This window comes from Amblyraja radiata, chromosome 2, assembly GCF_010909765.2.
Source record: "Amblyraja radiata isolate CabotCenter1 chromosome 2, sAmbRad1.1.pri, whole genome shotgun sequence".
In the NCBI taxonomy this organism is placed as follows: domain Eukaryota; kingdom Metazoa; phylum Chordata; class Chondrichthyes; order Rajiformes; family Rajidae; genus Amblyraja; species Amblyraja radiata.
Window position 1 is genome coordinate 31,810,516 of NC_045957.1, and position 14,585 is coordinate 31,825,100.

General features: G+C 41.8%; 1 protein-coding gene across 4 annotated transcripts in view; it reads left to right on the forward strand.

The window, feature by feature from the left end:
* Positions 1–300: 300 nt before the first annotated feature.
* The window catches only part of ube3c (ubiquitin protein ligase E3C), a 144,072-nt gene continuing 129,787 nt past the window's right edge, over positions 301–14,585 (forward strand). For 2 of the 4 annotated variants that reach the window (XM_033044432.1, XM_033044458.1), the window contains exons 1-3: positions 301–390; positions 2,630–2,730; positions 9,020–9,073. In XM_033044432.1, the coding sequence (XP_032900323.1) occupies positions 2,665–2,730; positions 9,020–9,073 (120 nt within the window). In that variant the 5' untranslated portion in view covers positions 301–390; positions 2,630–2,664. Of the gene's footprint in view, positions 485–2,629; positions 2,731–9,019; positions 9,074–14,585 lie in introns of all 4 variants that reach the window. The other 2 variants (XM_033044441.1, XM_033044448.1) reach the window with 2 other exon arrangements.

Sequence of the window (14,585 nt, forward strand, 5' to 3'; positions counted from 1 at the left end):
CTTCTCCCTTCTCCCTTCTCCCTTCTCCCTTCTCCCTTCTCCCTTCTCCCTTCTCCCTTCTCCCCAACTAACCCCACCCCCAATGAGACGAGCCCCTCTGGTCAAAGATCTTATAGCGGAGCGCTCCGCTATAGGATCTTTGCTCTGGTCAAAGACCTTTGGTATCTTTGCTCACCCCCTCCCTCCCTCCCTCCCTCCCTCCCACCAGGAGCACATGACGGACGCGAGGCTGAGCCAATGGGCAGGCGCGGTCAGCGCTGGGGGGGGGGAGGGCGGGACATCCGGTGGGTTCGGTTGCGGGGGGCGACGGAGCGACGGCTTCCGGCCGCGGGGCTGTGTTTCGGTTGCAGGCGGCGACGGCGGTGACGGTGACGGGCGGGTACGAGTCAGGTAAAGCGACCGGGGACCAGGGGCCGCTCGAACAGTCTCTCAACCCTCTAACTATTTGCAAATAAACCGCTGTGCGTCCCCTTTTAAAAAGAAAGTAAGATTAACTAGGTTTAAAAAGCATCGAAGTGACAGCCGGTTGGCTTGGGGGTAGACGTTGCCCTTCCAGGAGCTCCCTTGTCTTATTTCTTTTGAGAAATATTCAGCTGCGCTGCGTCCTGCTGAGTCATGAGGAGCGGGGAATAATAGCAAGAACAGGCTGACAATACACTCCGCCGGCCAGGCCTTGCTATCACGGCCTGCTCCCAGTTCGGAAACAGCGAGGCTTTCGTTTTGTGTGGGAAGGAGCTGCAGATGCTGGTTCACACCGAAGATAGACACAAAAAGCTGGAGTAACTCAACGGGTCAGGCGGCATCTCTGGAGAGAAGGAATAGGTGACGCTTCGGGTCGAGACCCTGTTCTTCAGGTTGAGAGTCAGTGGAGAGGGAAACTGGAGATGTGTTTGCTTACAAAGCACCGCAACGCTCTTTGCTCTGTTGTCTACGTCTTAAGGGTGTAAAAATCATTTCAGCCCAATTCCCTTTCAACGTAGAGTTGAAACTAATCGCTGTCGTAACAGATTCCCAACCAGAGACTAGGACTCGATGCTCTGATTTCGTTATTTACTGGCAAGCAATCATTTAATATGTTGTGGATGTTGTGACTTTTTTTTTGGAATTGTTTGAAGGTATATAGTATATTTGCTGATCAAGTGACTAATGTCGTGATTGTGATGTTCCTATTTGATGTTCTTGGATGGCTTGGGTTGAAATGTACTTGTGTATCTATAATATCATAATATGTTGCAATTATTCAATGGCTGATTAAACGATTCGTCATTTCCTGCAGTCGTGAGGGGAATCCTGCTATTTATTAACTTGTAGAAACAAAGGATTGTTTAGGAGTTTAGAAGGATGAGGGGGAAACCTCATTGAAACTTACCGAACAGTGAAAGGCCTGGATAGAGTGGATGTGGAGAGGATGTTTCCACTAGTGAGAGAATCTAGGACCAGAGGCCATAGCCTCAGAATAAAAGGATGTACCTTTAGAAAGGAGATGAGCAGGTGGTGAATCTGTGGAATTCATTGCCCCAGATGGATATTTTTAAGGCAGAGATTGACAGATTATTGATTCGTAACTGTTTCATGGGTTACCGGGAGAAGGCAGGAGAATGGGGTAGAGAGGGAAAGTTAGACCAGCCATGATTGATTGGCGGAGTCGTCTTGGTGGGCCGAATGGCATAATTCAGCTCCTATAACTTATGAACTGCAGATGCTGGTTTACAAAAATAAACAGTGTTGGTGTATCTAAGCGGATCAGGAAACATGTCTGGAAAAGGACCGCGGATGCTGGTTTAAATTGAAGATAGGCGCAAAATGCAGGAATGACTCGGGACGGGCAGCATCTCTGGAGAGAAAGAATGGGTGACGTTTCGGGTCGAGACCCTCGTTCATTTTGAAGAAGGGTCTCGATCCAAAACGTCACGCATTCCTTTTCTCCAAAGATGCTGCCTGTCCCTCTGAGTTACTCCAACAATTTGTATTTATCTTCGGGTTAGGAAACATCTTCTGAAGAAGGGTCCTGACCTGAAATGCCACCTATCCGAGTTCTCTAGAGATGCTACCTGACCTACTGAGTTACTCCAGGACTTTGTATTGTTTCCTAATATTAGCTTGTTCATTGTCACCATTGTATACTTAATCTTCAATGGGGAAAATACACTGGAAGGGTGAGAGATCAACCACACTGTTGTCAGTGGTGAAGAGTTTCAGCTATGATGAGAGATTGGGTAGGGTGGGTTTGTTTTTGGAGTGGAGAAGACGGGGGTAGGGACCTGATTGAGGTAACAAAAATAGAGGGTTATACTTTTGGCAGAAGGATCCAGAAACAGAAAGCATAAGAGCATTAAGGAAGAATTTTTACCCAGAGAGCATTTGAAATCTGGAACATTATCTGACGAATGAATGGTGGAGGCGCATACTGTTATGCTATTTGAATGTTTAGATGGACTTTTAATATCCTGAAGGCTATGGGCTGAGTGCTGGAAAAATGGGATTAGTAGATAGACACTTAGCCTGGCATGGTTGTGGAGGATCATATGACATTCTATTTTGTATGATTTAATAAACTACTGAGTTTGAGCTATACTTTGTGTAACCTGTTTAAATGTTTGCTTCATTGACAACTTTATCTCTTATTTAGGACTATAGTTCAACTCGATGGGATAACATACAGACATGTTCAGCTTTGAAGGTGATTTCAAAACACGGCCCAATGTTTCTCTTGGTGGAGCAAGCAGGAAGGTTAGTAATAAATTTTAACGAAAAGTGTACATAAGTGCGATTAATGAGTTAGTCAATTTTGTACATGAGGTTCAACACCTTAAGATTGTGGTGAGTGCACTGGATAAGAGGTGTACATAAGAACATAAAATAAGCCACTCGCTCACGCTCCCCCATGCCTGGCCTGCCATTGAAAATGATCATGGCTGATTTGCCTTGCGCCTTGTATCCTATTTTGTGTCCGTTCCCCATTGTCCATAATTCCATGATCTTTAAAAGATTTAACCACTTCTTCTTTAAGTACTTCTTGACACCACAAACCTCCTGGGTAGAGGATTCCAGCGATTCACCATCCTCGGAGAAAATGTTTAACTGCGTCTCAGTTTTAAATCACTGCCTCCTATCTTTTAACAATGTAAGAGTGGCACAGTGGTGTAGAGGTAGAGCTGCTGCCTTACAGTGCGAGAGACCCGGCTTTGATCCTGACTATGGGTGCTGTCTGTACGGAGTTTGTACTTTCTCCCTGTGATGGCATGGGTTTTCTCCAGTTGCTCCGGTTTCCTCCCACACTCCAAAGACGTACAGGTTTGTAGGTTAAATGGCTTTGGTTACAAAAATTGAAAATATGGAATTTGCACTGGGGTTTAAAACAAATGCGTATTCCAGTTCCTCAACTCCTAACGATTATATTATTAAAGCCATTTATTTTTAATACAATAACAAAGCATAAAGATCGATGGACTTTTGAGGATTTAAAATATTTTAGGATCTAGTCTTGCGTTATTGACCCATAAATAATAATTCTAGATTTTGTGGGAAATTATCAGCTTTGTATCTGGTATATTGTATCCTGGATGTAAGCTGTAAGGGGACTTTGTCAGAGTACTTTCTTCAAGACTCAACAATCACTCCAATTCAGATATTCAACAATTTTAGCCATGTACTTTGTATTCTCAGCATTGAGAATGTAGCATGTAGCATTTATTTCCCATTTACTCCACCTCCAGTTATAGAACGACACAAGAGTCCTGGAGTAGCTCAGCGGGTCAGGCAGCAACTCAGGAGAACATTTCTAGGCAACGTCACCTATCCATATTCCCCTCAGTTGCTGCCTGATCCACTGAGCTACTCCAGTATTCTGTTTCTTCATTTGTCAACCTGCATCCTTGTTTCTACCTCCAGACACAGCTTTTTTTTGCCCATTAGTTTTTAACCACCTTTTTTCAGCTGCAGCACCACTGTCATTTGGATTTTTTTGTTTCAGTCCCCCAATGGGTGGAGAGTAAGGCTGGATATATGGAATGAATGGTCAGGAACTGGGAAGCCTTGGACAAAGGTCTGCATGGTAGGCTTGTATGAAAGGTTAGACAAATTGGGATCCAGGAAGATTTAGTTAATTGCATACAGCATTGACTTAATGGGAGGAAGCAGAGAATGAGTGTGGGAGGTTGTTTATAGGACTACTGGTCCGTGACTAGTGGTGTGCCTCAGATTGGTGCTGAGCCCATTGTTGTTTGTCATCCATATCAACGATTTGGATGAGGATGTGCAAGGCATGGATAGTAAGTTTACAGTAAAATAGGTAGGATCATAGACAGTGAAGATGCTTATCAAGAAATACAGTGGGAACTTGATCAGCTTGGCAAATGGGCTGAGGAATGGCTTGGAATAAGAACATGGCCACTCCATTGATGGAATGGAGATGTGCATATTTCTCTGTATTTCAGTGTAATGATTAATATTTGGTTCTAAATCCATTTTTAGATTTTATCATCTCTGAATTCAGATGTACTGCTGGCAGGCACCTGCTGTTACACTTAACTTGATAAGTGGTCAGCACTTACTAACACTGGTTCTTCTAACAAGTGATCAGGCCTGTGGATTATGATTGAATCTTAATTATGGTGTTGTAGATAGTTGAGAACCTAGCCCAGATCATCACACACACCAAACTCCCTTCCATTGACGCCATCTACACTTCACGTTGCCTGAGTAAGGCCGCCAGCATAATCTAGGACTTGTCCCACTCTCTTCTCCCATTAGGAAAGAGGTACAAAAGTTTGAAAATGTATATCTCCAGATTTGGCGACAGTTTCTTCCCAGCTGTTATCAGGCAACTGAACGGTCCTCCTACCAACTGGAGTTTGGTCCTGACCTCCCATCTACCTCAATGGAGACCTTTGAACTATCTTTAATTGGACTTTATTTGACTTCAATGTTAGATGTTGCAGTAAATATGGCACCCTTCATCCTTCAACTGGACGGCTTGATAGTATTCATGTAGTCTTTTCTTTGATTTGATAGCACACAAACAAAAGCTTTTCACTGTATCTCAGTACATGTGACAATAATGCACTAAACTAAAAATGAAACACGTATTAAATAGAAATATATATTGAATGAATAAATACTTTATTGTCACATGTGACAAGTTCACAGTGAAATAGTTGTCACATAAGGGCGCTGACAAAGTTACAAAGTATACACAGTATTTGTACTAGGTCCCCTTTTATTCCCGCCCCGTACTCCCTCCCCCTCCCCTCACGGCAGTCCCACCATGCCGGGTCCTCCAGTGTCCATTGTTCTCCCCCTCCCTCACGGCGGTCCCCCCATGCCGGGTCCTCTTGTTCTTCCCTCTGCAGCGACATCTTCACTCCACGTGGTTCATCGGTTGGCACCATCATCGACCTCTCCACTCTCGCTGTCGGTTCCTCTGTGGATGCCTCCGAGGCGCCGAACCAGGCCCCAGCCGCATGGCTCCGTCAACTCGCAGAGAGCAGGCTCTGACCCAAGGTGGCTCCGGCCTCGTCGACTCTGCCACTCGCGGCCTCGGCTACATAGCTTGCCAGGAGGCATCTGCCACATGGCTTGCAGGGCATTATAGCCAAGCTAACCTATGCCGACAATCATGCTTTACCTTAAATAAATCTATTTTTCACCACTCCAAACAAATATGTTTTGCATTGATTGAACTTGATTGTATTTATCATTGTGGACCCAAGATTTGAATTGCTTTCCCACAAATTCCCCACCACATGAAAATAGCTATCCTATCAAATCTGTTTATAATAGGTCTTTTAGATTACTGCTCAGATTTTCACTTTTCAGGGATGTAAACGGCTGATTATATCTTTACAGATGATATTTTCTGTTTTTGCTTTATTACATAGTGTTTAAGCATTGTTAGTGCTCCTGTGCTATTTTGTGTCATGGAGACCAGAATTGTGTCCAATCCTTTCATTTTAATCAAGGTCCTTTTGTTTATCAGCAATTCTCCAGTTTTAACTTATTTGCCTTCAGAAAAGAACCTGTAGATTGTGGTGTTTCCTGCTGGTGCACACTATGGGCTTGAGAGCTACTGTTGAAAAGGCCTTGGGAATAGCTGCTTTGCTGTTTACCACGGTACAAATTGCAACCAAAGTGTATCATTGTTGGTTGTTATCAATGTTTAGGATGGTTGATGGAATGCAACTCATGCAGACATCCTGAGTAGTGTTGCAGCTATACTTGTCACGACAAATGGAGAAGACTCCATCGCACTCCTGACACTTGTCCTGCTAAAACTCTTGGGATTTGTGAGGTTTGCCATTTGCCACATCATCATCATCTTGGGTGACTCCTTGGGTTTGATGATAATTTGCTTCCATTCAAGTCTTCAGCGTCATCAGTCACCTCAGAAAGCAATGTTGGATTTGCACAGTTAGCTGTAGGCAAATATAATGGGAGATGTTGCATTTTCTGCTGAGCTTACACATGCTCTCAACAAAGAGACGTAAGATTCGCAGTGCTTGATGCTACTACAGTATTTCAATCGTCACATGCTCGGATTTCCTGAATTGAGGAGGATATTAAGTTTTTCAAGGAGGCCGTGGAACATCCTTGATGCTTTTCCTCTGTCCTCTTGGTAGTCACTCGTCGTGACTTGCTGCATGATACCCAGCCTCTGACCTGAAGCTAGACCAGGTTATTGGTGACTGTGGGAGATCTATCAATGGTAATGTTGATAACATTGATGTGAAGTGGTTAGCATTTTGACTGATGATGATCGTTGCTTTCCATGTGCATGGCCCATGTCATGATGCCTTTGACTTTTTATTGCTTGTGTGTAGCAACTCGTCCTTTAACATTGTATGAATGGTATTTGTTACTGTGAAGTCATCAGTGGATGCCTCTGCTTATTCCTTTTCATTCTAAAAATAAATTACATGTCCAATTCAGAAAGTTATTTTTTAATTTTCAACATTTTCTTATGCATCTTGTTGCTTTTATTTGCATTTGATTTTATAGTGTACTTTTGAAAAGAGACGCTGTATGCGATGCACAGAAAAAATGTGGATTTATGTTCTATTATCCCTTACAATTTATTTTGCTCATGACATAACCCAGACTACTGAAAATCACACTAAAGAATCACAGAAATTGATTTCATGGGAGGGCATTCGGTACATGCCAGTTGAAGGATGTGATGCAAGCTAATCCCACTTGATCCATAGGGCTGCGTTCTATTTGTCTACATTAATTTATTTTGCCATGAGATGTGGATATAATTTGTCACATCACCATTTTTTGCTCATCTTTAATTGTGCCGAACTAGGCGCGTGGTAAAAGTTAATAACATAGTGGTGACTAATATGTTAGATTAACGCTTTGCAAGGTATTGCAAAATAATTCCTCTGGAATTATTTACACTTGAGGTTCAAGGAGGCAAGATCATTCGGTGTATTTAAAAAGGAAGTAGATATATATATTTTAAATCAGGGAATTGACAGCTAAAGTGAAACTAGGAGAGAAGAGGAAATGATGCCTGGAGTCAATCAGCTATGGTCATATTAAATGGTGGGACAGTCTTGAGGGACTGTTCTTATTTTCTTCTTCTAATGTAATGTCATATAGGCCAGATTGAACTTTGTGACATTTTCTTCCTGGTGAGTAAATTAGATGGGCCATCTTAACAATCTAGGATTTAATTAATTGAATTTAAATACCACATCTGACATAATAACATTTATACGGATTCAATGATTCAAGAATGTTGAGGCTATTCCAGTAATTTAACCACTATACCACTGAACCCAATTGTTTTTACATGATATGAAAATATAGTTCATCAGTGCAGAACCACCTCTTGGTTAGCTGCACCATTTATGAGTTCTGTGGTAATATCATCGTAACTTTCTGCACAGAAGTGCATTAATCAGCTTGTTGTGAATTTGTTGGAAAATAGAATTAAACTGAATTGCTCTACCTCTGAGCTCTTGAATTTTTGCTCAGTAAGTTACATATGTCTTTACTGTGGTTGTCCATGGACATATGTCTTTACAGTGGTTGTCCATCTATCTTTAAATGTGGTGGTTTCTGCCATTTCTATCCACTCAAACTACTTCTAGCAATTGAGTAAGAAAATAATTTCTTAACCTCGTCATTCCACCAAAACTATATCACCTAATTACTGTGTTCAAGAAGGAACTGCAGATGCTCACCTAATTATTGACCATGTTGGCAAAACAAATGGCTTTAAATATTCACCCGGTGTATGTCTCTTTCATTCTCATGACTCCCAGAGCATTCTTATGTCCCATTTTCCCATCAGTGCCACCCTGATTGTCTTACTAACCACTGATCCTGGGTTGTAACCAATTAATCCATCAATCAGCATGTCGTTGAGATGTGAAAGGAAACTGGAGGATTCAAGGCAAACCCATGCAGTCAAAGGGCTAACGTGCAGAGTGCACCCAAGATCAGAATCGAACATATCATTGTAGTTGTGAAGCACCATCCCTATCTTGACAGTGGATAATGAAAGACTGCTTCCCTTGCTTGACTAGTGTATGCAGAATAAGATAGAATGATTCACGATAGAGGGTCAGACGGAGCTATCAGATTCCATCACCTTTGTAGTGCATTTCAGATATCAGCTCTTCTCTTTGGGTGAAAAAAACTTACCCCTCATAATCATGACATAGAAGAATCAGGCAGGAAATTGAAGTTGAGGAAGATGAGTAGTCATGATTGTGCTAAATGGTGGAGCCAGCTTGAAGGGCAAGTTTCTGATTCATTATCACTCTTGTTCAGAACTCTAACAGTGTTCCAACTCGAGTTCTCGCATAATCTTCCTGGGGTTTTTTTTTAATTCAATTGTTCTCCGTCTTGTAATGCCAGTCTGCAAAAATGTGTGAAAATAATTTGAATTGAATTGCCTTCCTGTTTTAGGCTACCAAAGTCCTATTTATTGCACATAGATTTGCCAGCTACTTACAATTTACAGTTTTTTACAAAGGTATTAACTGTTGAAAATCTTTTTTATTTGAAGGAAGAAAAAGCTTCATTGTTGCATCGAACCCAGGAAGAAAGACGAAAGCGAGAGGTAAATATATTTTAATCAAAAATATCGTGCTTTTGGAAACCTACATCAACTTTTTCATAAAATGGTCTCTTTCACAGTAGTACTATCTGACAATAATTGCAAGAATGAAGTTTTTCTAACTTCACATTTTTTAGGTTTTAATCAACTTTTTGGTTTAGTTTAGAGATACATCGTGCAACCTGGCCCTTTGGCCTACCGAGTCCGTGCCGACCAGCGATCACCTGTACACTAGTTTTATCTGATACAATAGGAACAGTTTGCAGAAGCCAATTAACCTACAAATCTGCACACCTTTTGAATATGGGAGAAAACCAGAGCACCTGGAGAAAATCCACACGGTTACAGGGGGAACGTACAAACTCTGTACAGACAGCACCCGTGGTCGGGGTCGAATCCGAGTCTCTCGCTGTAAAGCAGCAACTCTGCTGTTGCACAACTGTGCCGCCCATTTTGTTTCTATTAGAAAAATACTGAATATTTTAACTATTTAAAAAATTAAAATATGTTAGAGATTTTGGATTATACAAATCACAAAGAGGGAAAATGTATGACTTTAGGATACTGGCATTTCAGGAGGACATCTGACATTTCAGTGCTGGCCAAGTAACTACAACACCTTTCCACTTTTGACTTGCCATGCAATCACGGAATACTCCCTGGCCGGTCAGAGGCTTGCAATAAATGAACATTGTGAGTCTTTAGCCTTGCGTATAATAGAATGCAGTTTCATGGCACGATTAGTGTTTATTCCTGGTTAACTGAAGTGACCCATGGCTCTGATAAAGCAATAAAGAGTTGCAGTTCCTCTTAATAATGTAGTACACATTTCAGGCTAATAGATCAGAAAAAAATTATTTATTGTGTGTTCAAAAGTAAATTTCCAATGTTTTATCTTCTGTACTAACATTCAGCAAAATTAAATTGCATTGACCAAGTCTTGCATTAATAGGGTTTGGGTTGGCATTTAATACTGATAATGGCATCATCCCTCTAATGTTAATGAATTGAAAGACAGGAACCCAGTGGAAAGCCAGTACTTATAATATGAAAATGATTTTGAGATAGATATTTGGCTGAAGAAGGGTCTCGACTGGAAACATGGCTCCAGTCGAGACCCGATGCTGCCTGTCCCGCTGAGTTACTCCAGCATTTTGTGTCTACCTTGCCTTATAATCATTTTTTTCAAAACCTCATGATCATGATTAGCTTCAACCCCATTTTTCTGACTACTTATAATAGCACAATACAGAAGTGTCAGCAAATCTATTTCATGAAATAAGCTCCATTCTAGAAAAAAATCTCAAATATAAATTATTATATATCTTGATATATGACAATTGTTCGTATAAATGTATGTAAACATTTGCTGATTGTTTTAATCCATGAGCACATAATTTGTGTGTTAGATTGAGTAGAAATAAATTGGTCTTTTTCTGAGTGACCGGCAGTGATTAGTGAGCTGACGCAGCGATCGGTCTTTGATACGAACCATTCACAATTTTGGATGTGGAACCAGTTGTCGCATCTCTTAATATGCAGAAGAGACAAAGCTGTGGAAAAGGATGGACTGATTTGGACTGAGGGTGGGGAAACATGACCTGTGAGGAGGACCCAGAGGCTCCTCCAGGAGAAATGCATGACATAAGCATTTAAATGCACAAACGTTATCTGGGTTTGTTCTAAAAGCAGGAAGACATTATAAATAATAATTGTGGTGAAAGGGAAGATGCAACAAGACTTGGATGTCCTTGTACACCACTTACTGAAAGCAAGCATTCTGGTGCAACGTAATTAGGAAGGCAAATATTTGTCACATATTGCAGGATGATTTAAGTGCAGGAGCAAGTATGTCTTGAGGTTTGTGTGCAGTTTTGGTCTTGTTGCCTGAGGAAGAATGCTTTTGCTATGGAGGTTGTTTCTGTGATGAAGAACTGATATACAAGGAGTTTGGATATTTTAAACCTGTATTCACTGGATCAAATCAAGAATCAAGTGTGTTTTATTGTCATACAGTGCCCTCCATAATGTTTGGGACAAAGATCCATCATTTCGTTATTTGCCTTTGTACTCCACAATTTGAGATTTGTAATAGAAAAAAATCACATGTGGTTAAAGTGCACATTGTCAGATTTTAATAAAGGCCATTTTTACACATTTTGGTTTCACCATGTAGAAATTGCAGCCTTATATATGTGCACTGCCACGGCCTGCACATCCACCCCTGCGCATGCACACTGCCACGGCAACTGGTCGGCGCCGGGCACTTTCTCCCTCCCTTGGAATATCCTGGCGGGGAGATTTGCAAAGGCTACTGCGGAGACTTTAAACTAGAACAGTTGGGGGGAGGGACTCAAATAGAGAAAGCTAGTAGACAGTGTGTGAGGCAGGAGGCAGAGAAGGGAAGCACTCAGACCCAACATGTAGGGAGGAAAGAAGAAAAAAATAATAAACAGAATAAGAGGCGGCGGGGTTCTTAAATGTGTGAGAGACAGAGGGGTGTAAAATGAGGGTAGAAGCAATAGGTAGCAAGGTGAAAAGTAAAAGTGGCAGGCAGACAAATCCAGGGCAAAAATCAAAAAGGGCAACGTTTCAACATAATTGTATAAGGGGTAAGAGCGTTGTAAAAACAAGCCTGAAGGCTTTGTGTCTCAATGCAAGGAGCATTCGTAATAATGTGGATGAGTTGAATGTGCAGATAGCTTTTAATGATTATGATGTAGTTGGGATCACGGAGACATGGCTCCAGGGTGACCAAGGCTGGGAGCTGAACATCCAGGGATATTGAATATTCAGGAGGGATAGACAGAAAGCAGGTGGGGTAGAGAGGAGATTAACGCAATGGAAAGGAAGGACATTAGCTTGGAGGATGTGGAATCGATATGGGTAGAGCTGCGAAACACTAAGGGGCAGAAAACACAAGTGGGTGTTGTGTACAGGCCACCTAACCATAGTAGTGGAGTTGGGGATGGCATCAAACAGGAAATTAGAAATGCGTGCAACAAAGTTAAACAATTATAATGGGTGACTTCAATCTACATATAGATTGGGTGAATCAAATTGGCAGGGGTGCTGAGGAAGAGGATTTCTTGGAATGTATGTGGGATAGTTTTCTAAACCAAAATGTAGAGGAACCAACGAGAGAGCAGGCTATTCTAGATTGGGTAATGAGTAATGAGGAAGGGTTAGTAAGCAGTTTTTTTGTGCATGGCCCCTTGGGCAAGAGTGACCATAATATGGTTGAGTTCTTCATTAGGATGGAGAGTAACATTGTTAATTCAGAAACAAGGGTTCTGAACTTAAAGAAAGGTAACTTTGAGGGTATGACGTGAATTGGCCAAGATTGACTGGCAATTGATTCTTAAAGGGTTGACGGTGGATATGCAATGGAAGGCATTTAAAGGCTGCATGGATGAACTACAACAATTGTTCATCTCAGTTTGGCAAAATAATAAATCAGGGAAGGTAGTGCATCCGTGGATAACAAGGGAAATGAAGGATAGTGTCAAACAAAAGATGAAGCGTACAAATTAGCCAGAAAAAGCAGTCTACCAGAGGACTGGGAGAAATTCAGAGTCCAGCAGTGGAGGACAAAGGGCTTAATTAGGAAAGGGAAAATAGATTATGAAAGAAAACTGTCAGGGAACATAAAAACTGACTGCAAAAGTTTGTATAGATATGTGAAGAGAAAGAGATTAGTTAAAACAAATGTAGGTCCCTTGCAGTCAGAAACAGGTGAATTGATCCTGGGGAACAAGGACATGGCAGACCAATTGAATAACTACTTTGGTTCTGTCTTCACTAAGGTAGACATAAATAATCTGCCGGAAATAGCAGGGGACTGCGGGTCAAATAAGATGGTGGAACTGAGTGAAATCCAGGTTAGCCGGGAAGTGGTGTTAGGTAAATTGAATGGATTATAGGCCGATAAATCCCCAGGGCCGGATAGGCTGCATCCCAGAGTACTTAAGGAAGTAGCCGCAGAAATAGTGGATGCATTAGTGATAATTTTTCAAAACTCTTTAGATTCTGGAGTAGTTCCTGAGGATTGGAGGGTAGCTAAAGTAACCCCACTTTTTAAAAAGGGAGGGAGAGAGAAAATGGGGAATTACAGACCAGTTAGTCTAACATCGGTAGTGCGGAAACTGCTAGAGTCAGTTATTAAAGATGGGATAGCAGCACATTTGGAAAGTGGTGAAATCATTGGACGAAGTCAGCATAGATTTACGAAAGGTAAATCATGTCTGACGAATCTTATAGAATTTTTCGAGGATGTTACTAGTAGAGTGGATAAGGGAGAACCAGTGGATGTGTTATATCTGAACTTTCACAAGGCTTTCGACAATGTCTCACATAAGAGATTAGTATACAAACTTAAAGCACACGGTATTGGGGGTTCAGTATTGATGTGGATAGAGAACTGGCTAGCAAACAGGAAGCAAAGAGTAGGAGTAAACGGGTCCTTTTCAGAATGGCAGGGAGTGACTAGTGGGGCACTGCAAGGCTCAGTGCTGGGACCCTAGCTATTTACAATATATATTAATGATTTGGACGAGGGAATTGAATGCACCATCTCCAAGTTTGCGGATGACACGAAGCTGGGGGGCAGTGTTAGCTGTGAAGAGGATGCTAGGAGGCTGCAAGATGACTTAGATAGGCTGGGTGAGTGGGCAAATGCATGGCAGATGCAGTATAATGTGGATAAATGTGAGGTTATCCACTTTGGTTGCAAAAACAGGAAAGTAGACTATTATCTAAATGGTGGCCGATTAGGAAAAGGGGAGATGCAACGAGACCTGGGTGGCATGGTACACCAGTCATTGAAAGTAGGCATGCAGGTGCAGCAGGCAGTGAGGAAAGCGAATGGTATGTTAGCATTCATAGCAAAAGGATTTGAGTATAGGAGCAGGGACTTCAGTTGTACAAGGTATTGGTGAGACCACACCTGGAGTATTGTGTACAGTTTTGGTCTCCAATTCTGAGGAAGGACATTCTTGCCATAGAGGGAGTACAGAGAAGGTTCACCAGACTGATTCCTGGGATGTCAGGACTTTCATATGAAGAAAGACTGGATAGACTCGGCTTGTACTCGCTAGAATTTAGAAGATTGAGGGGGGATCTTATAGAAACTTACAAAATTCTTAAGCGATTGGACAGGCTAGATGCAGGAAGATTGTTCCCGATGTTGGGGAAGTCCAGGACAAGGGGTCACAGGATAAAGGGGAAATCCTTTAGGACTGAGATGAGAAAAACATTTTTCACACAGAGTGGTGAATCTCTGGAACTCTCTGCCACAGAAGGTAGTTGAGGCCAGTTCATTGGCTATATTTAAGAAGGAATTAGATGTGGCCCTTGTGGCTAAAGGGATCAGAGGGTATGGAGAGAAGGCAGGTACAGGATACTGAGTTGGATGATCAGCCATGATCATATTGAATGGCAGTGCAGGCTCGAAGGGCCGAATGGCCTACTCCTGCACCTATTTTCTATGTTTCTATGTTTGCATTGTGGGAGATCT